Genomic DNA, 25,159 nt, shown 5'->3' on the forward strand with positions numbered 1-25,159 from the left:
CCGCCCGCCTCTCTGTGCCTGAGGCCTTTCCTCTCCCCGAAGCTCCCCGTCCACAAAGGCGGCCCTGTGTGCTGCGTGGCCCTTCAGGTGAGATCTCACAAGACAGGGCACGGGGCAGCCAAGCCAATGGGCTCACTGGACACGGCAATGACACGGAGGAGGTCAGGAGGTGGTCAGGCCCGTGCGCCCCGTCTCGCCCTATAAATGGAGTCAGTAGGGCCATTGTGGGGAGGTGTTATTGTTTCCGAGGGTGCGGCCGAGGGAGGATCAACCTGCCCGGCTCGGCCCGTTGGGGCTTACAGTTAGTGACTGAGCTTCTAACGACAGAGCTCCCTGGATCGGTCCCGGTCCCAGAGCGGCGGCACCAGGATGGCTCCGGTGGCACTGATGTCTCTGCTCTTCGCGGGAGCCCTGGCCCAGCACGGGTCCGAGTGGACGTACTCAGGTAAGCCCCCCCCGCCCCAGGGTGCTGCAGGGTGCCCTTCTGAGGGCCACGGTGAAGAGAGGCCGACCACGCACAGCTGCGTGCCGTCCCTGGGCCGGGGTCTGCCCGGCACCGCTCCACGTCCCGGGTGTGCGGACGTCCGTCCCACGGAACCCAAACTCCGTTAAGGAAGAGAGGACCTGGCTGTGCCCAGATCCCGGACTCACCTGCCGCTCTTCTGCTCTGACGCCTCTTCTGCCCACGGAGCTGGCGGGGGGGCCGCTCGCGGCTTCTGACGGCCAAGTCCCTCGCTCTCTCGGTCTGTGCGTGGAAAATACAGCTCGCAGAGGGCGTGCGGGGTTTGGGGGAGCATTTCTCTCGGCGGTTTCCTAGCGTGTGGTTCACCCAGAACGTCACAACGGGCCGGGAACCCGGGACTTTTCGGTAGACTCCAGCTGCCCTCCCTCGGGTGCCATGACCCCGCTGACCCTGGAATCCACACCTTGCCAAAACCCAACTCTCTCTTTTTTTTTTAAGATTTTATTAATTTATTTTTAGAGAGGGAAGGGAGGGAGAGAGAGAGAGAGAGACATCAATGTGAGGTTGCTGGGGGCTGTGGCCTGCAACCCAGGTATGTGACCTGACTGGGAATTGAACCTGCGACACTTTGGAAACCCAACTCTTAAATGTAAAATCAAAGCCCTTGGCATTGAGCCCATGTGTGAGCCAAAATTAGGAGACCACCGCATCTGTGGGGTTCGGCCATGGCATGCTCCTTCGGCCGTGGCAGTGCAGACCACCCGCCTCCCCGCCGCCCATCTTTCCTGAGCAAAGCCGGCGTGGAGCCCCCTCTCTGCACAGGCCCCCCCACTGCCCACGCCAGACACATGGCGAAGTACATTCAGGGTGAGGTATGTCCCGTTAAGTCAAGGGTAACAGGGTTAGGGGCATCGCAAGGAGGCTCAGAAAGTCCAGCTCCGGGGGTGGGACAGCCGGCGCTGACCAAGGGCTCTGCCCTGGAGCGGAGGAATCCCACGGAGGCCGCTGGCCCGCTGCGCCGGAAGGAGGCTGGGGACCGGGGAGCAGTCCCACAGGGCAGGTCTCGTCCTCCCCACTCGGCCCGGCCTCTGGGGCTGTGGGCCTCCTGGACAGTCGCCAAGGGCCTGGGAGAACCTGGAGGCAGCTACCGCAGGGCCCTCCGGGGATACTCCACGCCCACCCACGCCCTGACACTGGCAAAGCCTTTTGATCCTGACTGTGCTCAAGAAGTTTGGCCTTGACCCTAGCATCTGCCTCTAGGAAAGAATTAAGAACTGGTTTGTATATCAGAGGAGAGCAGAACTGACTTTTCTATGGCAAAACCAAGCCACCCCAGGACGCCCCAATACAAACACGTCTTCCTTAGAACGAGCTGAGCCCTTGCCTTGCAGCTGCGCCCCAGGGGGAGGCAGAGCCTGGATCCCCGTTGCGGGGGGAGGGGGGCTGAGCCCAGGCCCCGTGGTGGTCTGCAGGCCGCCCCCTCCCCACTGTGGTTAGTAAGGAAGATGACTGTCCTTACTTTGATGTTTTTCACACTCATCATTCGCTCATGTTGGGACCTGGCGCTTCCTCTCTTGCCCTGAATCCATAGGTGTAGGCACCCAGGGGTCTTTCCTGGGAACCAGTTGGAAGGGGCTGGAGCGAGGAGATAGGTGGGGTGTCCTGCCGTTATTGGCGGGGAGCATGTCACTGTTGGGGGCTGGGAGGGACACCGTGCCCTTGAAAGCAGCACAGTGGCGCCGAGCCCAAGGAGCCCCTGGTACCTTTGTCAGCTGACAGTCACCCAAAGGGAAGAGTCATTCAGACTGGAGCTCTGTGGTCAAGACATTGATCGTTTCCAAACGCCCCGTCGTGGTCCCTGGGCAGGGGGTTGCAACAGCAGAGCCCGGAGCCAGCACCCACGCTCCAGACACCAGGGTGCGTGCAGCTGACTTAGACGCCCCTCCCGCCTCCCTCTGAGGCCCTGCTTCTGCTTTCTAGAAGGCAGACCTCTGGCCTTGACCTTGGCATCCTGCCTGAGCCCTGGGGGAGGTACCCTGGGACCAGCTCCACCTGGCATCACCTCGAGCTGCGACCCCCTTGGCTCTCTCTTGTCTCAGAGGGGCCACTGGATGAGGAGCACTGGCCCAAGGAGTACCCTGCCTGCGGGGGGGAGCGACAGTCGCCCATCAACCTGCAGAGGAAGAAGGTGCAGTACAACCCCTCCCTGAAGGCTCTGAACCTGACTGGCTACGAGGCCCAGGGGGTTGAGTTCCCCGTAACCAACAACGGCCACACAGGTAAGGGGCGGGTGGTCAGCCCGGGGTCCAGTGCGTGCAGCCAGGGGGCTGGAGGGCTGACCGGCGTTAAGGCCCTGAAAGGAGGCGGCTCTTGAGAAGCTGCGCAGCCTCTGTGGTCGGACTCAGTCCCCCCGCCCCCCCGCCCCCCGGTTCCTCCAGTCCCCATTGGCCGGTCCTGAGCGCACTCTGACCCAGCCAGAGGCAAAGTCAGTGAAGTGGCAGTGCTGCTGTGAGGCCACGCGGCCGGCCCACCTGTGTGGTCTGCTGATGTGTGACCCCCTCTGGTTTTCCGGTTCCTCTTCCGCTGAGCGTGATGGGCTCCGAGTGCCCAGCAGGTGGGCGCAGTGTTTCCAGGAGGTTCCAAAGCAGCTCTCCTCTTCCGTTCCCTCTGAGAAAGGGGGTGAAGGTCAGACAGGAAAAGCCGGTCCCCGCTTCAGAAAGCTGGACTGGACAGCTGTCAAATCCGTGCTTCATGTTCACAGAACACTGTGGGGGCCAGAAGCCGCTTCCTTTGGGGGTTCCCAGCCCACCCCACCCCACAGCAGCACATCAAACAGAAAACATTCACGGTCCACGTTACTCATACTTTTTAATGTCTTTTGAAAGATTATTATAATTTAGCCTTGGAGATGATTTGGCTACTCTTTCCAAGTGGCTACACATTTTCAGCAAGCTCCATGCACGCTCAGGAATTCTACTGAAGGAAGAAACCCTAATCTACAAATGTTCAAGTCTAATGGCATTTTGATGAAGAGCAAGTTTAATAGTGAAGTTGACATGACGTAAATAAACATTTGTTAATTTTGATTTTGCAGGGTTATTTTAGTATTTTGAAACCTAAGATATAAATATATACTTATTTACCTATTTATATATTCTATAATATATATTTAAAGACTTTATTTTTTAAAATATTTTATTTATTTTTAGAGAAAGGGGAAGAAAGGGAGAAAGAGTGGGAGAGAAACATCGATCAGTTGCCTCTCCCAACCGGGGACTGAACCTGCAACCTAGGCACAAGCCCGGACTGGGAATCGAACTGGCGACCTTTCACTTCACAGGACAAAGCCCAACCAACTGAGCCACACTGGTCAGGACAGTGGGCTTTAGTTTTTTAGAGCAGTTTAGGTTCACAGGGAAATTGAGCAGAAAGTACAGCCATCTCTCAACTACTCCCTGCATGCACAGCTTATCCCGTCGTGAATGGGACCCCCCAAAAGGGTACTTTGTTTTTTAACCAAGGCTGAACCTACATTGACACATCATTATGACCCAACATCCACAGTTTCCCTTAGGGTTCACTCCTGGGGTTGCACACTCTGTGGATTCTATGGGCCGGACACGCATGTAATGACATGTGTTCATCACTGTGATGTCACACAGAGTATTCCCCCCCCCCACCCAGTTATTCTCTCTGCCCTGGCGATTCATGTCTCCTTCCACCCCCACCCCTGGCAACCAGTGACCTTTCTGCTGTCTCCAAAGTTTGGCCTTTTCCAGAATGTCGCAGAGTGGGAATGACACAGTATGTAGCTTTTCAAACTGGCTTCTTTCACTTAGCAACGTGCATCGAAGGTTTCTCCCTGCCTTTTCATGGCGTGATAGCGCATTTCTTCTGAGCGTTAATTAGTACCCTGCTGTCTGGATGCTCTGAGGGTCACTTACTCATCAGCGACCCAAGGACAGCTCGGTCGCTTCCAGGTTTTGGCGATTATGAATAAAGCCGCTATAAACATCCGTGTGCAGGATTTGTGTGGACGTGAGCTTTCAGCGTCTTTGGGTGGACATCAGGAAGTGTGACTGCTGGACCGCACGGTGAGAGTATGTTCAGTTTTGTGCAAAACTGCCAAACTGTCTCCCAAAGCGGCTGCCCCGCCTTGCATTCCCTCCGGCAGCGAGTGCGATTCCTGCCGCTCCGTGTCCTCGTCCGCACTTGGGGTTGTCAGAGTTCCGGACTTTGGCCGTTCTAACAGGTGTGCAGCGGAGTCTCGTCGTTGTTTTAATTTGCATTTCCCTGGCGACATGGGACGTGTGAAGCATCATCTCATATGCTTCCTGCCGTCTGTGTATTTATTCAGTGAGGTGTCCAGTAAGATCTCCGGCCCACCTTCTAAGCAGGTCCTTCGCTTTCTCACTGTTGGGTTGAAAGAGCCCATTGTACATTCTGCACAACAGTCCTTTACTGGATGTGCGGTTTGCAACTATTTCCTCTCAACCCATGGCTTGTTTTCCGATTGTTTTGATGCTATCTTTTGCAGAAGTGTTAAGTTTTAATGAAGTCCAGCTTATCAACTATTTCTTCCATTAATCAAGTTATGATGAATGCTGTAGTTAGAAAGTCATCACCACACCCGTGGTCATCTAGGTCTTCTCTGACGTTGTCTCCCAGGAGTTGCATGTAGTTCTGCGTTCTACACTTAGGCCTGTGATCCATCTGGAGTTAATGTTGGCGAAGGGTGCGAAGCCTGTGTCTAGATTCACTCTTTGTCATCTGGGTGTCCAGTGTTCGACCACCACTTGTTGAAGAATCTGTCTCTGCTCCATTGCGTTGCCTTTGCCCGCTGGCCAAAGATCAGTCGACTGTGTCTCCATGGGTCCATTTCTGGGCTTTCTGTTCTGTCCCACTGACGTGTGTGTCTGCTCTTCGGACGGCTCCACACTGTCCCGAGTGGGTGGCTTCGCGGTGGGTCCGGGAGTCAGGGAATGTCAGCACCCTGACGTTGCTCCTTCCTGTTCAGTGTGAGGCTGGCTGTGCGGGGTCTTTTGCCTCTTCGTGTGAACTTGGAATCAGTCGGTGGGTGTCCAGTTGATGTCCACAACATTCCTTGCTGGGATTTTGAGTGGGATTTCACTGAGTCTACAGATCAAGTTGAGAAGAATTGATATCTTGGCAATATTAGATCTTCTCATCCAAGAACATGCAATATCCCTCCATTTATTTAGTTCTTAGATTTCTTTCATCAGATTTTAGTAATTTTCCTCACATAGCTCTAGTATGTATTTTGTTAGATTTCTGCCTAAATATTTAATTTTGGGGGTTGCTCATGTGAACGGCATTGCATTTTCCATTTCAAATTCTACTTTATAGTTTTATGTGCCCCGTTTATATTATATTAAACGGACATAACTTACATTTCAATAAAAAGAAACTGAGAACACACCTAGATGTTGAGACAAATTGCTACAAAAGTTTCTTAAGCTTATTCACAATTTCTCTATTTTGTTGTAGATTAGTGACAGTTGGTGGAGCAATACTGACTAATAGACATATTTTCAATGCTCCCAAATGCCTATTCATAGACTCCAGGAAAGCTCACGGGCCTGAGGCACTGGACTTTCAGTGGTCAGTGAGACTGACCACACCGTTCCCTCGAGAGGTGCTGTCGGCCCCTCCATGCGTGGGCTCCTCGGAGGAGGGACCATGGCTCACTGACTGGCCCGTCCCAGCTCCTGGCCCAGAGCCTGACCGAGGGTGCTCACTCTGGGGAGTAAAAGGAATCAACTAGTCCCAGAGACGCCACCCCCCTCTCCTTGCACCCCAGGCGAGTTCCAAAACGGCCAGGGGTGGAGAGTGAGACTCTGGTTTGCACACCCACTGGCCACGGTATTTCAGGGCCTCGGCCTTCCCTGGGGCCAGCAAGCTACATCTGCTACTTTGCGGTCCTGCTCCTGCCCTTCCGGGTCAGGGTGGGCAGGTGGGCACCCTGGGAGAGGGAGAGGCGCCTGCTCAGCCCCGCTGACTCAGTGCCTGGTCCCCATGCCGCCCTGGGTGCCAGCCGCCCCCTTCCCATGGCCGACCTGCTCATGTCCCAGGAGCGAGCGGGGGACCAGGGAGGCTGCCTAGACAGCAGGCCCGGCCCACCCACGCCCACCCACGCCCCTTGTTGCCCCTCATCTTCCCTCCCAGTGAAGATCAGCCTGCCCCCCACCATGCGCATGACAGCCCCCGACGGCACGGAGTACCTGGCCCGGCAGATGCACTTCCACTGGGGCGGCGGGCCCTCCGGCATCAGCGGCTCAGAGCACACCATCGACGGGCTCAGATACGTGGCAGAGGTACCGGGAGGACCCCCGCGGGGTCCGCTTTCTGCAAACACTCTTCTCATTAAAACGGCCACACAGACTTTGCATGGAGGTGACGTCATGTCCCCCGAGGCCAAATTTGTTTTTCATTCATTCACAACTCCTCACTGATCACTGCTGTGTGCCCGGTGCAGGCAGGGGCCGGCCCTCGCAGAGGTCACAGTGGGGCGGGAGAGCACCCCCGCCCACAGCCGGGCAAGTCCCCTTCACCTGCAGAGAGGTCTCTACCTGTCAGGTTTTGCAGGTTCCCTCTCTTGCTCAGATCTGTCCTTAGGATGATCACAGGTCCACAGCGGCCTCGTGGGGCAAGGGGCTCATGTCCACTCCACGGGGACCTCAGGAGAACCCCGGAGCCTCCTGTGGTCATCTGGACTCCGCCAGCTGGTCCACCTGGAGGGAGGTGCGGCCGGGGACATGCCCTTGAATTGCGATATTCCCAGACACCATTCACACTCTTTCTGTTCCTGGAGAACTTTCTAGTCTTGACAGAGGCTGTGGCCTAGGCGGAGGGAAAGGGTGGCCTGAGGGCTCCGATGGAGCCTCTCTGTTCTCCTCCTTCCGCGAACAGTGGCCAAAGTCCACAGGAACTGCCCAACTCACCTCTCTTGCCCCCACAGATTCACGTGGTCCACTACAATTCTAAGTACGGCAGCTACGACCTCGCCGAGAGCGCCCCGGACGGCCTGGCCGTGCTGGCAGCCCTGGTGGAGGTAGGCAGAGCCCCCGCGGGCGGGGTGGCGCCCTGGCGCCCACACAAGGCCTTCGGTGTAGGAGCCGAGGGGCCTTCCTTCCTGTCCCCTCCCTCCTGTGTCTGAGCTCACGCTCCGTGCACACGCCGCTTCTGGAAGGTTCACCCTTTCCCAGCCCACATTCCTTGGGGTTACCACACTCAGAGACCTCGGGCAAGCTGACTTAGAAGAGCTGGGGCCACAGAAGGGTTGATGGACATCGCGTGGTCTGAGGGGAGGGGGAAGCCTGGAGGGTGGCACTACGGCTGGGGGGCTGGTCACTGAGTCCAATCCCCCCCCCCCCACGAGTGTTAAGTTGGGTAAAACTGTCACAAACAACCTCAGAGTGTTCTGAGGCAAACAACAAGTGCAGGCATTTATCTGTGCAAAACAGCTGGACTTCGAGTGAGAACAGTGGTAGTCTTCGGCCTTCTCGCCCCGCAGGCTGGTGCCGCCCCCACACCCCAACTCGGCCAGCATGGGTCTCTTGGTGGGGGGGGGGGGGCGCTGGGCAGGATGCTGGCAGCTTCACTGCCCGGGGTAGCGAAGGACCGGATTTGGGGGATCAGCTGAAAACCCATGGTGGGGGGGGGGGCACCGTCAGTAAAAGCAGCGACCCTGACGGAACACAGAGGGAACACTCCACCTCTGGTGGTCTGAGGCTCACCCCAGCCGGGGTGCGTGGCAAGTGGCAGACCAGCAAGAAGCGTATGGAAGAGATTCCGGCAGCGAGAGGGCCGCGGAGGACCTACAGGCTTCCCCAGAGGGGGGAGGTCAAAGGTGAAGCCAACTTGACGACCGGCTGGACCTGCAGGCGCCCCTGGCCCCTCTCACCCAGATCCGTCCGCGGGCGCGCACGTCTGCGGGACGGCGGGCCCTGGAGCCCGGCGTCTCCAGCAGCGCGGACTGGCCGCCGAGCTCTGCCGCCCCTCGGTGGCCCCTCGGAATCCGGGCTGAAAAAGAACAAGAATCGGTAAGAACTGAGCAGAGACAGACCACCTGGGCCGCGTGAGGACAGAAGTGGGGCTGGAGCGATGCCCCTGCTGGCTGAGAGCGCCGGGGGTCACTGACGACCTCCAGAAGCTGGGAGAGGCGAGGAGGGATCCCCCCGCCCCTAGCCTTCCCCGGGTGCCTGGCCAGGCTGGCACCGTGACTCTGGGACGGTGAGAGAGTAACTTTCTGTTGCTTTAAGAAAAACAAAAACAAGCCCTGGCTGGTGTGGCTCAGTGGATTGAGAACCGGCGTGCGAACCAAAGTGTCACAGGTTCGATTCCCAGCCAGGGCACATGCCTGGGTTGTGGACCAGGTCCCCAGTTGGGGGCACACAAGGGGCAACCACACATCGATGTTTCTCTCCCTCTCTCCCTCCGTTCCCCTCTGCCTAAAAATAAATAAGTAAAACCCTTAAAAAAAAAAAGACTAGAAACAATTCCATGAAATGCCCACCCTAGCATTATACATTCTCTTGTGTGATATCAGCCCCATTTAGAATTCGAAATTAGGATTTGGATGGAAAAATGTACTTTGGGAAGATAAAAAAAAAAAAAAAGAAAGTAAAAAACGGAGCAGAGCAGAGACATCAGCGGCCCCGTGCCGTGGGAGACACACCCTGCGGGTGAACCCCAGGCCGGTTACTGAACGGGCACACACGAACCCCTCGGCATGAGTTTTAAAAATCAGGATTCATGTCTGCTAGCAGATCTCACCTAAAAGTGTCCCGTTTTCAACAGAAAAGTTGGGCATGCAAAGAAATAGGAAAACGTGATCCATATTTAGGAGAAAACAAAAGCAGTCCATAGAAATGGACTCTGTGTCGACCCGGAGTGATTCAGCGGACAGTATTTTTTTTATCCTCACCTGGGGAAATGCTTATTTATTTTGAGAGAAAGGGGTGGGGAGGGAGAGAGAGAGGGAGAGAAACATCGATGTGAGAGAGAAACACTGACCAGTTGCCTCTCCTTTGCTCCCCGACCAACTGGGGACCGAATCCTCACTTTGGACATGCGCCCTGACTGGCAATCAAACCCATCACCTTGAAGTCTACGGGGTGATGCTCCAGCCAACTGATCCACGGCGACCAGGGCTCTCAGATGGCACTTTGAAACAACTGTTGTGCCCTGGCTGGTGTGGCTCAGTGGACTGAGCGCCGGTTTGTGAACCAAAAGGTCACTGGTTCAGTTCCCAGTCAGGGCGCATGCCTGGGTTGTGGGCCAGGTCCCCCATGCGGGGCATGTGAGAGGCAACCACACATTGATATTTCTCTCCCTCTCTTGCTTCTAAAGACAAATAAATAAAATCTAAAAAAGAAAATTTAAAAAAAGACTACTTTCAAAGAGTTAAAGGAAAATATGAAGACAATGACCCAAAATCAGACCCTTCAGAAGAGAAACAGGAACTAGAACAATGCACCACGTGGAAGTCTCGAGCTGAAAAGCGTAATAACATGGAAACATTCATGGCATGAGCTCGAAGCAGACTGGAGGCAGGAAAAGGAAGAACCAGTGCATCTGAAGCAGGTCAAATAAACTACTCAACTCGAAGAACAAAGGAGACAAGACTGAAGAGAAACAACTGTGGCCTCAGAGATTCATGGGGACAAGGTCCCACACCCCGACATCCATGAAACGGGGGTCCCAGGAGCAAAGGAGAGAAAGTGGCAGGAAAAAAAAATGAAGAAGCAATAGCTCCCAATTCTCCCAACGGAGGAAAAACATTAATCTACCAGTCCAAGACACCGAACAACCCCATGTCTGATGACCAGCCATACCCATCGACGTGGAACTGCTGAAAGCGACAAGAGAAAAAGCATGTGTTATGCTTACGGTCTGGCAGTACAGCTAGTGGCTGATTTCTCATTAGAGACACGTCATCCGAGCGCAGTGGAAGGGGCGTCGACCAGGCAGCCGATATCCCACCGAACCACCCTTCGAAAATAAGGCAAAATAAAGACATTCCCAGATGAACAGAAAGGGAGGTCCCTGCTAGCAGACCTGTGTTACGAGGAGTACGAAAGGAAGTCCTTCTGGCTGACAGGTGATGACACCGGACAGTAGCTCAGGTCCACAGAGAGAAGGCAGCGGACCAGGAGTGGTGGCCCAGGGGGCAAATACACGAGGTCATCTACGCATACTACCTTTTGTCTAACCGCCCCCTACAAGACAGCCTGAAGCAATAATAATACCACTGTAGTACTGGGTATATATATGTATACCTATATATAATTATAGATAGCAAACGGTGAGGAAGACATGGAGCTGTATTGGAGCAAAGTTGCGTGTTTTACTGGAATTAAGTCAGTATCGACCTCCGTTAGGTGGTGCATGGTAATCACTGCAGCGACCACTCAGAAGATAACTGCCGTGGTCGGACGGTACGCTGAGTGTTTGTCGAACACGAAGGTGGCACAGAGGAACAAAATAAACAGACACGACACCTCTAGAAAACAAACGGCAGACGGCGATTATAGATCCCAGAAATCTGAATTCACTCACAGTGGAAGGAGCACTGGACCAGCCCCCCTGACCGAAGGGGACCTTGGAAAAGAGACCTTCTTCACGAAGAGCAACTTTCCTGACTTTTAAGACACTGACGCTCAAACAGGACAGGGAGAGAGACCTGGCAGTGGGCGGGACCGGGGCAGTGGAGTCCCGACAGGGTCCCCCCCCCACCCCAGGGAAATCTTACAGTGACTTTTGGCCACTCCTTGAGGATATCCTCTGTCACCAAGAAGTTGCCAAAAGGATTCAGGGCTTGTCTCCCTGGAAGAGACTGGTAAGCCCAGGCACTCGGTGGCAAAGGACAGCCAGGGCTGCCTCCTGCCCGCCCTTGAGGCTGTGCCCAGCCGGCCAGCCAGCCCTCCGAGAGAGAGCTGGGCCCATGCGGACGGGCCGGCAGTCTCTTCCCACTTACGGAGCGCTCCGTGTTTCTCCTGCAGGTCAAGGAGCACACCGAAAACACTTACTACAGCGACCTCCTTTCTCACCTGAAGAACGTCACGAATTCAGGTGAGGGAAGCCAACAGCGGCTGCGGGAGGGAAGAGGAATGAGCGTAAGGGGGCGACAGGGGGGCAGGGAAGGGGGGCGCTGCTGGGGAGGCCGGCGGATAAGCCCTGCGAGGAGTGTGCACCCCTCCCCCGGCGAGGTCTGTGTTTCCAGCAAGGTCCGCTGCGGGCTCAGGCCTCCAACGCCGCAGAGAAGCCTGTTCACGAACCCTGCCTGTGGGTTCCCACAGCTGGAACTTCCGGACGGCCAGAGTTGTCTGAAGGGACTCTCACCTCTGGCCCCTGCTGGTGTGAGGACCCAGGTCCCTAGAGAGAGGCCCTCCTTAGCTTCAAGTTGAGAAGAATCACGGGGTGGGGGGCGGGTCTTCCTTCCCTTGGCCTCCTCCAGAAGGCCAGTTCTTGCCAGAGGCATCGCCTGCTCCCATGGTCAGCCCTTGACCTTGAGCAGTAAGCACTGTCAGCTTTGAGGTCAGGTTTGGAGCCTGCCATTTTTGGCCACACCTCCCAGACTCCAGTTCCCAGACTTCTGTTCTTGCCCCTCCCCCAGTTCTCCTGACCTCCAATCCAGGGGCCTGAGGTCCTCACGACCAGTCACGCCTCTCACCTCTCACTATGGAGCTTAGATTCCACAGGCCATCAGTCTGATGAGCCCAGGTGGGCACCCGCGCCCCTCCGCCCCTCCACCCCTCCGCCAGGTGGCCTGCCAAAGTCCCAGACCAGCTCCCAGCCCGAGTCAGGTGACTGCATGTGGCTGGACAGAAACACAGACATCTGACTGCCACTACTTTTATTCATAACTACAAATATGAACAGGCACTGACACGGCCGGAAAATCTTAAGATACAGTGCTACTGTGGGCGCTTGCTTTTCCCTCTCCAGAATTACCACCCCGCCTTTTCTCTTCTGTCCTGAAGAGGCCCCGCCCCCCGCTGCCCTGGCCTCAGCTGCTCCTAGAAGCAGACACTGCCTTGCCTCTTCATGGAGAGGAGACCCCTCTTCTCTGCCAGCCTGCCCGCCCCTGCCCCACTCCAGCTCCCAGTCTCTGACCAGGGAGAAGTCCCTGATCTGGCCCAACACCGCCTCCACGGGAGCGCGCCCCTCGTGCTCAGGGTCGGCCCTCCGGCCCCTGACCCTTCTCTCCTGCAGAGAAATCTCACTGACTTCTCACCTTCAGGGCGTCAGTCCGCTTGGCACACGGCTCAGCTGCGGTACCGCCCGCCCCACGACGCAGGCAAACAGAAGTGTCTCTCGGCCCCGCCGTCCCACGGACTGGCTCCTCAAACAGCCCCCTTCCAACAGTTCTCTTTCTCACCCACCGTCCCCCGGCACCCCCACACTCTGCAGAGCCTTGCAGGTCTCCCCCGTGGTCAGGTCTCCTGGCCCGTTTCCTTCTCTTCTCTTAACTGACCTTGAAACCAAGACCCGTTGCACAGGACTCTCCTTCTGGCCCCGCCCCCACTGCTGCTCTTTCCCTGGCGCCCTCTCCGATGTCGATGTCGGAGGGGGCTCAGCCCGTCTTTCCTCGGACCCTGGTTCAGGTCTATGGCCTGAACTGCCACCTCCAGGCTGTGGACTCCACACGCCTGTATCTGGTCCCCCCCAGATACAGTGATACGGTGATGGTATCGGGCAGGCCCGGCGAGGCGAGGGGGACGCACGACCCTCTGGCCGATGTGCTGACTGAGACCAGAGCCAGCAGGAGAACCCACTGGCCTGGAGGACAACGAAGACGCTTCCTGAAGCCCACTGACCTCACACAGTGCACTTCTGCGGACTGCCCCGGGCCCAGGGCCTCCTCCAGTTCAGCAGCCTCTGCCCCAGCTCCGCACTGCCCACAGCCCCGCCTCTTTCTGGACTCCGCCTCCTTTTCCCGACGGGTTATTTGACACTGCCACGCAGACCTAAAACTCAGCCCGGCCCGCACATCACCCTGCACCGCCGTCTCTTTCCCGGCTTGTTTCTGAGGGACTTTCTCCTCTCAGCAAAGGACGTCCTCTGTCCCGCTGTCCAAGCCCCCCCATCCTGGAACGAGTCTTGATTTCCCTCTCCCCGTGACTCCCCACATCCAACCCGAGGCCAGGCCGTGGTTCTCACCCTTCTGCCGCCCGTCCTTCCGGGTGTACCCCCAAGAAGAGGAGTTGCTGGATTACACAGTAACTCCGTGTGTGATTTTTGAAGGAACCGCCATAATTCCACAGCAGCTGCGGAGCGGCTCTGGAATTCTTGACCCACTTAAAAATGACAGCGTTGTGAAGCTAAATCTATGTGATCGAGCCCTTCAGAAGGTTGTGTTTTGAAATCTTTCCAAGAACAGTAGAACAGCAATCTCTTGCTTACTCATGGGATCTGCACCACTAGACTTCCCGGCTTTGGCTAAACAAGGCCTGTTGATGCCTGTGTCGAAACGGTACCCTCTTTGCCCTTAAAAAGTGCCAAAGTGCTCGGAGAAAGGGAAACAAAACTCAACTCAACTCCACGTTACTTTGCGAGCCTCATGGGACTGCCGTGGCCAATGGGGGAAATTTGCAGATGCGGCGATGGGGGGGAGGGGCTGGGGAGGCCTCAGACACCTGCCGCACCCCTCTCCCACCCCGTGCCTGCGGCTCAGGCTCAGCGTGGCTCCCAAAGGGCGTGGCAAGGGGAGCTCAGGACCAGAGGCCTGAACCCGGACCCCAGAACCTGGCCCCTGGCCCCGGCTTGGCTCTGATTCTGCCTTTCTAATCTCTATCCATCCACTTCTCAATAAATCCAAACCCAGGAATTTTGTTCTCCCAAGGATGCTTGCCCAGAAGCCTCTGGGAGTCATCCTCAATTTCTTCCGTTTATCGTGAGACGTACCCTTGGCCTCACAATGACGACGACGACGACAACTACACTCACAGGTCCTGCCCTGGGTGCCGGCCCCTCACCAGCTCTTCATGAACTCGTCCCCCTTCACCCCCATGGCGGTCCTGCCGGCCCTCCCCTGTCACAGACCAGGAGGGAGCCTTGCAGGGCTGCGCACCTGGCCAGGGCCACTCAGCCAGGAGGAGGTGGCTGCGCGGGTCCCTCTGCAAAGCCTTCGCTCTTCGCCCCTTCTGGGAAGCAGAAAACTGGGGAAATGTCCCCCAGTAACCAGCTTCTGTGTTCTTCTGCCTAAGTCAGGAGATTTGCACGTGGCGGTGAGCTGAGCTGGCTTCCCGAGGGGCAGCTGCAGTCTCTAACAGTTTTTTATCTATTGTTCCCTCTGATAGGAGAAAGCACAGTTCTAAGTGGCCTTCACATCCGGGACATGCTGCCCCAAAACCTCCAGCACTACTACACCTACCAGGGCTCACTCACCACTCCTCCCTGTACTGAGAACGTCCAGTGGTTCCTGCTGGCGGACACGGTCCCTTTGTCCAGGGCACAGGTAATGCATCACCTCCCCCAAGCCTCCCCTTTCGGCCGTCTGATGGACAAGAGGCCCCCGCAATCCCACCTAATGCCTAACACCTGGGTGCCTAGGGCGCCGTCTATGGACAGGGCTGCACAGTCTCACCTGTGTTGCCACGGTGATCTTATTAGTGTGGTGGCAGAGATGGGTAGGCAGGCATCTCAGGGTCCGAGGCAACATAGTTGATGCAGCAAAAGCAGGGAGCCTGATCCAGGTCAGCGGAGGGGGTTGCGCAGGGAAGGTGAGCAGTTACTGAGTGTGCTCTCAGAGGCCCTGGCAACACAACCCCCTGTCCTCATGGAGCTCACACTCTAACCTCATAAGTGGCTTCATGCAGGAAGGACAGCTGGCGTTTTGGTCTGTGCCATGCTGAAACAAGTGCCTGAGCCTTCTCGGGAGAAGAGTGGCATCAGGTGTCTCTGCCCTCCAGCCCAGCACGGGCACGGAACGTCTGTTGGGTGAAAAAGGACCGGTGTGTGGAGCTTGCAAAGCAAAGCTGGCATTTCCTGCTGGGTGGTATTCTTCCTCAGGAAGAAAGATTTCCTTTTCGTAGACTTCTCACTTCCCTGCCCCAGGGGAAGGTGGGGAGACCCACACACACAAGGGTCCCCACACATGAAGAGGCTGCCAGCCAGGCTGCAAGGGCCCCAGATACCACCTCCCCAGTGACTTGGCCACGCGATGAATGGCGTTAATAGCATCTTAGACACGGTTCAAGAAAGAATTAGTGAACTGGAAGACAGAGCTGAGAAAATGATCTGAAAGGAAGCACAAAGAGAAAAAGAGATGAAAATATGAAAAAGAAGTAAAAAAACACAGAGAATATAGTGGAGAGATCTAACAAATATTTGGTTGAAGTTCTAGGAGAATAGAAGTAGCATAGAGAAAAGATACAATTTGAGAAATATGGGCTGACAAATTTTCTGAATAGCCGGAAGACACCAAGTCGTATATTCAGTAAGCCCAATGAGTTGATGTAAATTAAAACAACAACAACAACAACACATTAAACATACCACAGTGAAACCGCACACACAAAAAATCAAAGATAAAGTTTACAAATCAGCCAGAGAGAACTGATGATCTTTTAATGATAGTCTGAGAGTTGACTCAACACAGCAACAGTGAGGTCAGAAAGCAGCGAATCATACTTTTAAAGCACCAGGAGAAATGAGGAGCAGATCTAGAATTATACATGCAGCAAAAGTGCCTGTCAGTGGACATTGACAAAATATATAGATATTTTTAGAAAAATAACAATCGAGCATGCTACTTGGTATGTCTCTGTTGACTTCTTTCTCTCCTTTCTACTGTTGACCAACTACTCATAAAAAAAAAGATGAAAAGAAATTTTTGGAAGAACAAATGGGTGACTATCCCCTACCTGACGTGTCTTACCCAAACACCTCCTCTGGCCTTGAGATCTCCCAGCTGCTTTATCCGAGTCCATCAGCCACGATCTAGTTCCCTGTCTAACTAGACCCGTTTACATCTCCCAGTGTCTCCTCCTCTCCATAACTCCCTTCCTGTCGCCGGCAGATCGGGAAGCTTGAGACCTCCTTACTGAACCACCAGCACAAGGTCATGCAGAACAATTACCGCAGGACCCAGCCCCTGGACGGCAGAGTGGTGGAAGCCAACTTCAAGTATCAGCCTAATCCTGGTGAGATCAACTCGTTTGCTTCTTGCAGCTGGTTGACTCCTGTCTTCTTCCCTCTCTGGTGGACCCGTCTCTCCCGGCAACAGAAAGGGGAGGAGGGTCATCTCAGCAGCAGGACCAATCCGCCCAGGGCTCGGCCCAGGGGATGACTCACTTTCCCAGTGCGGGCAGCAGCGATGCTAGTGAGTAGAACGGAGGAGGCAATGAGGGTGGATGACTGACTACGTGATTCACTGCCCGCGGGGCCTGGCTGAAGGTAGCAGGGGAAGCAGGAGGTCAGCAATACCCGACACGTCCTCAGTAGTGTAGGCTCACGTCCACCTTACTTAACCCGACTCCAATGATTTCCCACGCACCTTTATCTTGACCTATAGCCCAAGCTCATTGCAACTCCTCCTACATGTTCCCTCAAGGGAGGGTTAACCACGTGTTCTCGGGGGTCAGGCCCTGGCACCCGGGCGCTGGCTGCAGGGGCAGGCAGTCCAGTGTCCTCTGGAACCGCTAACCCACTGCGTCAGGCTCCAGCTGTGTTCTCGGCTTGCCCCCCTTCTGTGGGTTTAAGAACGTAGATACTCTGGAATTCTCCCATCTGTTTTTCTGCTTCTGTGTCTTTGCAATCTCTCTCTATTTACCATTCCCTACATCTTCGCATCCTCTGGCCCAATGGAACTGGTCTCCAATCGCTATTTCCTTGCCTTTATATATCTCTCTCAAGATTTTTAAGTCTCCATGCATAAGCCCCCCCAAAATAAAGGCCCATTGCCCTTTCCTTCCCGTGTCCTTCCAGGGTTCCTTTATGGTTTTCCCTTTGCACCAATTTGCTCCTCCAGTGCAATGCTAAGGAAAAAAGTGATACTGGCTATAATTATAATGATAATTTCCCCATACTGGTGATTACCAGAGGGAAAGGGGGTGGGGGGGTGGAAGAGGGTAAAGGGGGGATAAAGGGGGGGATAGGAAGGGGGGGTAGAAGGAAACTTGACTTGGGGTGAAGAACGCATAACACAATATACAGATGTTATATTTTAGAATCGTACCCCTGAAACTTATATAATTGTATTAACCAACGTCACTCCAGTAAATTCAATTTAGACAGTCCCCCATATTGTACTATATATGATAGTGGCAGTAACTAGCCAGAGAGAGCTTAGACTCCATCCGTCTCCTTGTTCCAATCGGCCCACATTGCCCCGGTTTCCCAAATAAAACCGTACGCTATCCTTGCAACAGGCACAGATTGCGTGGTTTCCCACGTGCCACACCTCACGTGCTTTTTCCGCGTGGTGATGGCGGGGGTGGGCATCCCTCTGACTCCCCTCACGAAGGAGCTCAGCTGTTCCAAATCCCGGTACCCCTCAGGCTGCAGTGCTCTGAGCCACGGGCTGCTGCAGGTCCACTGGGGGCCTTCCGAGTCTCACTGTGTAGGGCTGTTCCTGTCACTCACAGTCGACAGGAAGAGGGCTCCTCCCCGCCCCCCAGCCGAGGGATCCGAGCGACCCCTCGCTGATAACACAAGAGGGAACTTGGCATCACCCCCTCCACCTGCCTGCCCTCGGGCCCAGGCTCCAGGCTCCAGCTGACTCACGTGCTACCTCCCTGTTCCGTACCTCTTAGTTCTACAACACGGCCAGCCCATCAGTGAGGAATGCCCTGAGGGACCCAGGTCAACTGGGAAATCAAGACAAAGGCCAAATACAGGCCTCTAGCAATTTATTTATTAGAAAACACCCGTGTGTTCTAAGGTAAGGAAGGGCTACTGAGCATCACCTTTGAAGCTAAGGTGCAAGAGTAGAACCACCTGCCACATGTCGCCCCTGGGTCTTGGCAGTTTGCAAGCCTAAATTCCGACACAGTGAAGATGCCTGCAAGCCGATCGGATGGACATGCGGGCATTCTGAGGACTCACGCATGCTTCCCTCGAATCCACGTGTGGGGCGGGTGTCTGGCTGCCCCACGTTCTGTGGTCGTGAGAGCCTCCAATGTTGTGACTCTTTCTGCGACCTCTTCTTTTTATTGAACGTTTTCTAGACTCTGAGCTCTACTTTTACCTAGGCAAGATCAACAGGAACCTCGAGTACCTGAGAAAATATGTGGACCAGAAGAAGGCCTAGAGAGCGAGTAATCACTACTGAGTCGGCAGTGCGAGCTGCTGCAGGAAGAGGCGCCCCCCCGCCCCCCCCAGCCCGCGCCCCGCCCTGGCTCCCGGCTCTGTTTGCAGCATCGCACCGCTCCCCCCCCCCGCCCCCCCCGAGGCGAGGCACCTGGTGAATTTCGGATTAAACCAGTGGAAACCATCAGCCATGCAAGGAAGTGAGACAGTTACGTGTATGAGAAGGGATTGGAGTCAGACACCACCAGTGGCAGCTGACTGGAGAAGACGTTTGAAGGACCAACTCTCCTCCTGTGAAATCACACACGTTGGTCTTTGTAAATCACCAGCCAGCCCAAACTGCCTTGTAGCATTAGATGCAATCATGTCATTCGATGTAATAAATAACTCTGGAAATCGGTCATTTGAAAACGTCTCTTTTCTCTTCCTTTGTAATATTTCAAATATCCCTTCCTCGTCCCACCCCAAGAGGTCGAGCTGGGAGGGACTGCCAGGACCAAGATTGAGAAAAAGGAAAGAGCCCTGGCCAGGTGTCTCAGCTGGTTGGAGCGTTGTCCTGTGCACCATAACGCTGTTGGTTCGATCCCTGCTCAGGGCACGTGCCCAGGTTGCAAGTTCAATCCCCAGTCGGGGTGCCTACAGGAGGCAGCTGACCCATGTTTCACTCTCCCGTGGATATTTCTCTCTCTCTCTCTCCCGTCCCCCACCCCGTCTTCCCCTCTCTCTAAAATCAATAAGCACGTCCTTGGGTGAGGATTACGAAGTAAAAAGGAAAGGGATTCGTACTTGGGAACTCGCCGGGGTGGGGAGGTTGCAGTACAGATCATGCCTGGTGAGTAAGGGAGGAGGGTAAGGGTCGGCTCCCGGGAGAGGCGGAGCAGGGCGGGTCCGGCCTTGTGGTCACTAGACCCAGGCTCAGGTGCTGGTTCTACCACTCACTAGCCTATCGCTGTCCAGGGGCCCTGGGGGCGGGGCAGGGCGGGCAGAGGCCTTGGGCCTGCTCCTGTGTGGCCGCTGGAGACCCTTTGGAGACGGAGGAGGTGAAGGGCAGCGAGCCCCCCTGCTCAGAAGGAGAAAGAAGACAGGCACCCAGGGATGTGTCCAAGAAAATGACCGTCCAACCTGTGACACTGGAGGGTAAAAAAAGTTCTATTAAAATGTTAGAACTTTTACCCTGACCAGTGTGGCTCAGTTAAGTGGGCGTTGTCCTGCAAAGTGAACATTCGCCGGTTCGGTTCCTGGTCAGGGCACATGTCGGGGTGCCTAGGATAGGCAAACAATTGATGTTTCTTTCTCACATGGATGTTCTCTCTCTCCCTCTCCCTTCCCAAATAAATAAATAAATAAATAAAATACTAGAACTTTTGACCTGGTTGGTGTGGCTCAGTGGCTTGAGAGCCTGCAAACCAAAAGGTCACTGGTTCAATTCCCACTCAGGGCACATGCCTGGGTTGTGGGCCGGGTCCCCAGTTGGGGGTTGTGTGAGAGGCAACTGATTGATGTATCTCACATACTGGTGTTTCTCTCCAGCTCTTTCTCCCTTCCTTCCCATCTCTCTAAAAATAAATAAATAAATAAAATCTTTTAAAAAATGTTAGCACTTTTTAGTAAATTTTAGTTAATTCTGCTTACTCATTACCAGTCTTTGAAGTAACAAAGAGTGGTGAACTTTGTAAATGTCTGACTACAGAGAACTGGTTTGGAGGTAAGGCCGGCGTGAGTGTGTGTGTGTGTGTACAAAGAGATCTGGAAGGTTCTACACCAAGGACTTAAACAATCATTTTCTGAGTGGGTTAGATTATGACTTTCATGATGAAAAGGTGTTGCTTCTGTAAAAAAAGAAAAAAATAAAAGAAAGAATGAAGGTCAAAGATCTACAATCTTCTAACCTTTCGATTTTTCAATTTTTTTGGAGTCAATTATATTAGTTCTGTTTTAACTTTATTGAAAGGCTGAAAAATGAGTGTCCAATCATCAATAGACATTTAAAAAAAGGTTTTATTTCTTTATTATTAGAGAGAGGGGGAGGGAGGGAGAGAAACATCCAAGTGTGGTTGCCTCTCGCGCGCCCCCTACTGGGGACCTGACTGGGAATTGAACCAGCGACCTTGTACTTGGCAGCCTGGCTCTCAATCCACTGAGCCACACCAGGCAGGGATTTCAACGAACATTTTAATAATTTTTATGGGAAGTGTAACTCTTACTGTTTAATTGTGCTATTATTTGCTGTTGATTTCTGATTTCAACTTTCCACCATTACAAACCACACAGAGAAGCCCTGGCTGGTGTGGCTCAGTGGATTGAGTGCCAGCCTTTGAACCGGAAGGTCACGTCACCGGTTAGATTTCCGGTCAGGGCACATGCGTGGGTTGCGGGCCAGGTGTGCAAGGGGCAACCAGTCGATGTATCTCTCACATGTCGATGTCTCTCCCCCTCCCTTTTTTCCCCTCTCTCTAAAAATAAACAAAACCTTAAAAAAAAAGAAAAAGAAAAAGAAAAAGAAAAACCACAGTGAAGTAGGAATTTGGATGAATTTAATTCAAAAACTAAAAGAAAAAATTTCAAGAAAAATAATTAAAAGGTTTTAGGTGGTATTAATCTGGGGCTAATGTTAATTTCCTTCACATTATCATTGTGAACACGTCTTTCACTGAATTGCTGAAGTCAGTTAGAAGTTTCCAGAAGTTTCCTCCCAGGAGATGCAGGAGGTGGGGGGAGGCAGCGGCTAAGTCCTCGGTGAGAACGGAAAGAATCTGTCCCTTCAGCCGCCGGAAGGGCAGAAGCGCGGGGTCAGCGGGACGAAAGCCACCCGGCCCGGGACGGGGCGCCCTGCGAGCAGAGCTGGGAAGACCCCTTCGCGGGTGGGAATTTCTCCGTTCCAACACTTCAGAAAAGGTTTGAGAATCATAATGCCCCTCAGAGACGCCCATCAGCTGTTCCATGCCAGAAACGTCCCCGAAGGCCTTCGGCGTTGGTATCCTTTTGTGAAAACCTAACGAAAGCCCACGTTTACCGGGGACAAGTCCGAGGGCTGGGCCGCCCACCGCGTTTGTAGGGAAGGTGCTGCCCTCCAGTGGCCACTTCGAGGATGGCGGGGCCTAGGCCGTGTGGACTACACAGATCCATCCACCCCCCCTCCCATGTTTCACATTGGTAAACTGAGGTACACAGGAGGACCTATAAAGGTCTCACGACCAGTACAGGCATGTCAGGGACAAAGAGCGCAGTGTGTGTCCCTGGACCGGTCTTTCTCAGACAGTGAGGCCTGGGATTGCGCTGGGCTATGGTCCCTCGGGCCTGCAGGTCCTCCTCTTGGACATTCACAGCACCTTTGCACCTGCGTGATGAGTCCTGCCCCTTCCTGTCCACCCTCTTGTTGCCAGGGGCCTGAGCCCCCCACCCCCAGCTGAATGGACATGCCGGCCATTCATGGGCCTCCTTGAGAGACCGGCGGGCATCTGAGTGCGGAGGGGACCAGGACTGGCCCCGGCAACCCTGAACCTCACACGGTGGCCGTCGGGGGAGGGGACACCAAGTTCCTCCAGGAGCAGCTGCTGTACAGAAAAAAAGAGGCAGGCGGTGACGGCTGGTGACCGCTGCCCTGGGCTCCCAGAGATACCCCCACTGGCCCCGACGGAGTAGATTTTGTGGCCTTTCTGCTCTTCACGAGCACAGTCTCCCATGAGACACAAGACACCTTTTACTTTGAGCCTCAGCAGCAAGCAGAGAGGCTGGGGGCCCGGTGCCGCCAGCACCCGGTTGCAGCGGAGGAAACGGACCAGAGATGCGCTCCGACCCCCGGCCTCTGGTGGGTGGGGGTGTGGACACTCAACTCCAAATCCCGTGCTCCGACCGCCTGTTCCTGGGGGCTGGCCCAGGGGACAAGTCGGCAAGAGGCTGGCATTTCCCAGGATGCAGCCCAGGGCCTCTGCCCCACACAGGGAGACCTGTGGGCTGCGTCGTGGGGTGTTGGGACCCCCGCATCTGCCACACGCCCCGTGGGTCTGCTCAAGAGTTGCCCCGCCCCCACTCCGGACAGCATAGTGGGCTCCCTCGGGTGGGGGCTGAGAGAGGAGCGCGCCCCCGTGGGCTGTGCAGGAGTGGGACCCTGTCTCAGCGGGGACGTGAGAAAAGCCTGCTTGTGCACGGCCTTCCGAGGGGCAGGTGAGGCGGCTGCACAGCCAGCACTAGGCCCTGGAACAAAGGCACCAGAAGGGGCCGCTGGGCCTTGCCAAGAACGAGAGGACCCCGCGTCCATGGAGAGAGCCCCGAGGCAGTGCCCCACCCCTCCCATGCAAGAACGGGGGTGTCATGAGCTGCTCACTGTCACCCCCTCTGCACCTGGTGAGCTCCACTTCATCCTTTGGGACGCAGAATCCCCACCCGTGAGACAGTCAGGGCCCCCACGCGGCGCACACTCGAGAACGAGGACCTGGGTGCAGGGAGTTACGAGAGCTGCTCCAGGTGTGGGTGGGGGGGGCACCAAAGCGAGGCCTGGAGCCCAGGGCTGCTGCTGGAGGCCAGGAACCCCCCCACTCCACTCCCCGCCCGAGGGGCACTCCCAGGGCTCCCGACAGAAGCTCGCCGTCTTTCTGCCCCAGCAGTGTCCCTTGGAAAACGCGAACACCCCAGGGAAAGGTCGAGGACTAGGCCCTCGCCAGTCATCGGAATCCTGGCGTGAACTGAAAGGCACAGGCACATACATGCCTGCAGGGAGTCCAGGCCCCCGCTCAGGGCGGGGCCCTGGGGGAAAGCCTCCTGCCCGAGGGGGGCAGGGAACACGGCGCCCAGGAAGAGGAGGGAGCCAGGGAAGCAGGGGTCCGGCCCAGGGGACGGGGCACAGCTGGGCCTGCGGCCTGTCCCTGGACTCAGGGCTGGAATTCACATCATCCGCTGTTACAAAAACACATTTTAAAACCCCATGGGGTGGGAGGGACTGAACAAAAAACTAGACTGAACACTCGCTGGCACCTCCTGGTGCCTGAAAATAGCAAATGCGTCAATATTTGGGGGGCCCTGGTAGATCTTTGAATACGGCAGGGATATTAGATGGTATTTACAATTTTTGTATGTGAAATAAAGGTATTATACAAAAACACGACTTTATTTTAGCAAAGATGGGGAGGGGAAAGAAATAGGGCAAATTAATAATAAAAAAAAATCATAACAGGGCAGGTGTACACATCTGAGGACATGGGGCCTTTCCGGACCCGAGAATGAGGAGGGGCCGTCACAGGGGGAGACCGGGAGCCAGGAATACAGCCTGGGCCCCTCAGATCGGCCGCTCTCTGCCCCTCACAGGGGAGCAAAGCAGGAAACCCAACCGGAGCCCTGTCCTGTCCACTGCGGCTCCCAACCGGCTCCCTCAGAGACCAAAGCTGGGGAATCTGAGCTCCCCAGCAGCCAGCAGCACCCCAGCAGCCAGCAGCACTCCGACAGCCAGCAGCACCCCGGCAGCCAGCAGCATCCCGGCAGCCAGCAGCACCCCAACAGTGAGCAACGACCCGACAGCCAGCAACGCCCCAGAGAGGCTTCAAGTGGGCTCCCATCGAGACGATAGAAATGAGGTCAAACACGTTTCCGGTCAGTGGGGGTCCCCTCCTGCAGCAAGCGTGCACCCCAGGGTGCGTCTCTGGGGACAGAAGGTGGCTGAGACCGCAGGATCTCCCTGGACGGAGAAACCCAAGAAACCGAATGACGAGGGGAGTGTGACATCCGGGCCCGCCCTGGTGGCGTGGGCGAAGGTGTCCAGGACAGGACATCGGGATGGGGCCAAGGCAGCGAGGAGGATCCGGGCAGGTAGGTGTGGGACCCAGGCCGGGAGAGCGTTGTATCTGACCAGCCAGCCATGACAGGCACCGCGAGCCCTGAACAGGCTGTGTGCGCGGCCACCACCAGTGTGCAAAGCGCCTCGCGGGCAGCCCCCGCGTGGGTTCCCGGGAGGGGAGACCGAGGCGAGGACTCCAGGCCTCGCAGTTCACTTGGAAAGTGGAAGAAAACAGGGGTCCAGGAGGGGAGAAAGGAGCCAAACTGGGGGCGGGGGGCGGGTCACGGAGCCAGCTTCCGAGAGGTGCCTGGGGCCTCATCCCCCAGACTCTCGAGGAAACGTGTGGTGTGGAATGCACTCAGGGTGAGCCCAAGTCGGGGCCGAGGGACCCAGGCACCCGCACGGCAGCTCCGTCAGCCCGAGGAGCGGGGGGTGGGGGTGGCCACTCCCCAGGTCCTCCGGCTCCACCTGGGCTCAGAAACACCTTCAGAGGGCGGGGGGGGGGAGGGGGAGGCGGCAGACCGGGACGCTGAGTCTGCCAGAGCGCACGGAAGGGCGTCTGCCCCTCATATACCGACACCAGTAACCCCCTCGACAACCCTACAGACGTGAACACGGCCATTATTTTCGTCCTTCGGGTGGGAAAACGAGAC

The 25,159-nt window shown here is 55.6% G+C and overlaps 1 protein-coding gene across 1 annotated transcript; it reads left to right on the plus strand.

Annotated features, from left to right (window-relative positions):
- The first annotated feature begins 369 nt into the window (after positions 1–369).
- Positions 370–18,740, plus strand: CA6 (carbonic anhydrase 6). Its single transcript, XM_045858751.1, has 8 exons — positions 370–445; positions 2,563–2,742; positions 6,650–6,798; positions 7,443–7,535; positions 11,488–11,557; positions 14,788–14,945; positions 16,509–16,632; positions 18,658–18,740. The coding sequence occupies exons 1-8, from the start codon at positions 370–372 to the stop codon at positions 18,738–18,740; spliced, it is 933 nt and encodes a 310-aa protein (XP_045714707.1).
- Positions 18,741–25,159: the final 6,419 nt, after the last annotated feature.

This window comes from Phyllostomus hastatus, unplaced genomic scaffold (assembly GCF_019186645.2).
Source record: "Phyllostomus hastatus isolate PE091 unplaced genomic scaffold, TTU_PhHast_1.1 phas_scaffold_182, whole genome shotgun sequence".
In the NCBI taxonomy this organism is placed as follows: domain Eukaryota; kingdom Metazoa; phylum Chordata; class Mammalia; order Chiroptera; family Phyllostomidae; genus Phyllostomus; species Phyllostomus hastatus.

What these genes read in the sequence shown, in the direction of transcription:
- CA6 (XM_045858751.1), top strand. Translation starts at nt 370, where the DNA reads ATGGCTCCGGTGGCACTGATGTCTCTGCTCTTCGCGGGAGCCCTGGCC. An exon ending in GTCCGAGTGGACGTACTCAG is followed by an intron (nt 446 to 2,562) that starts GTAAGCCCCCCC and finishes CTCTTGTCTCAG; the next exon opens with AGGGGCCACTGGATGAGGAG. An exon ending in AACCAACAACGGCCACACAG is followed by an intron (nt 2,743 to 6,649) that starts GTAAGGGGCGGG and finishes CTTCCCTCCCAG; the next exon opens with TGAAGATCAGCCTGCCCCCC.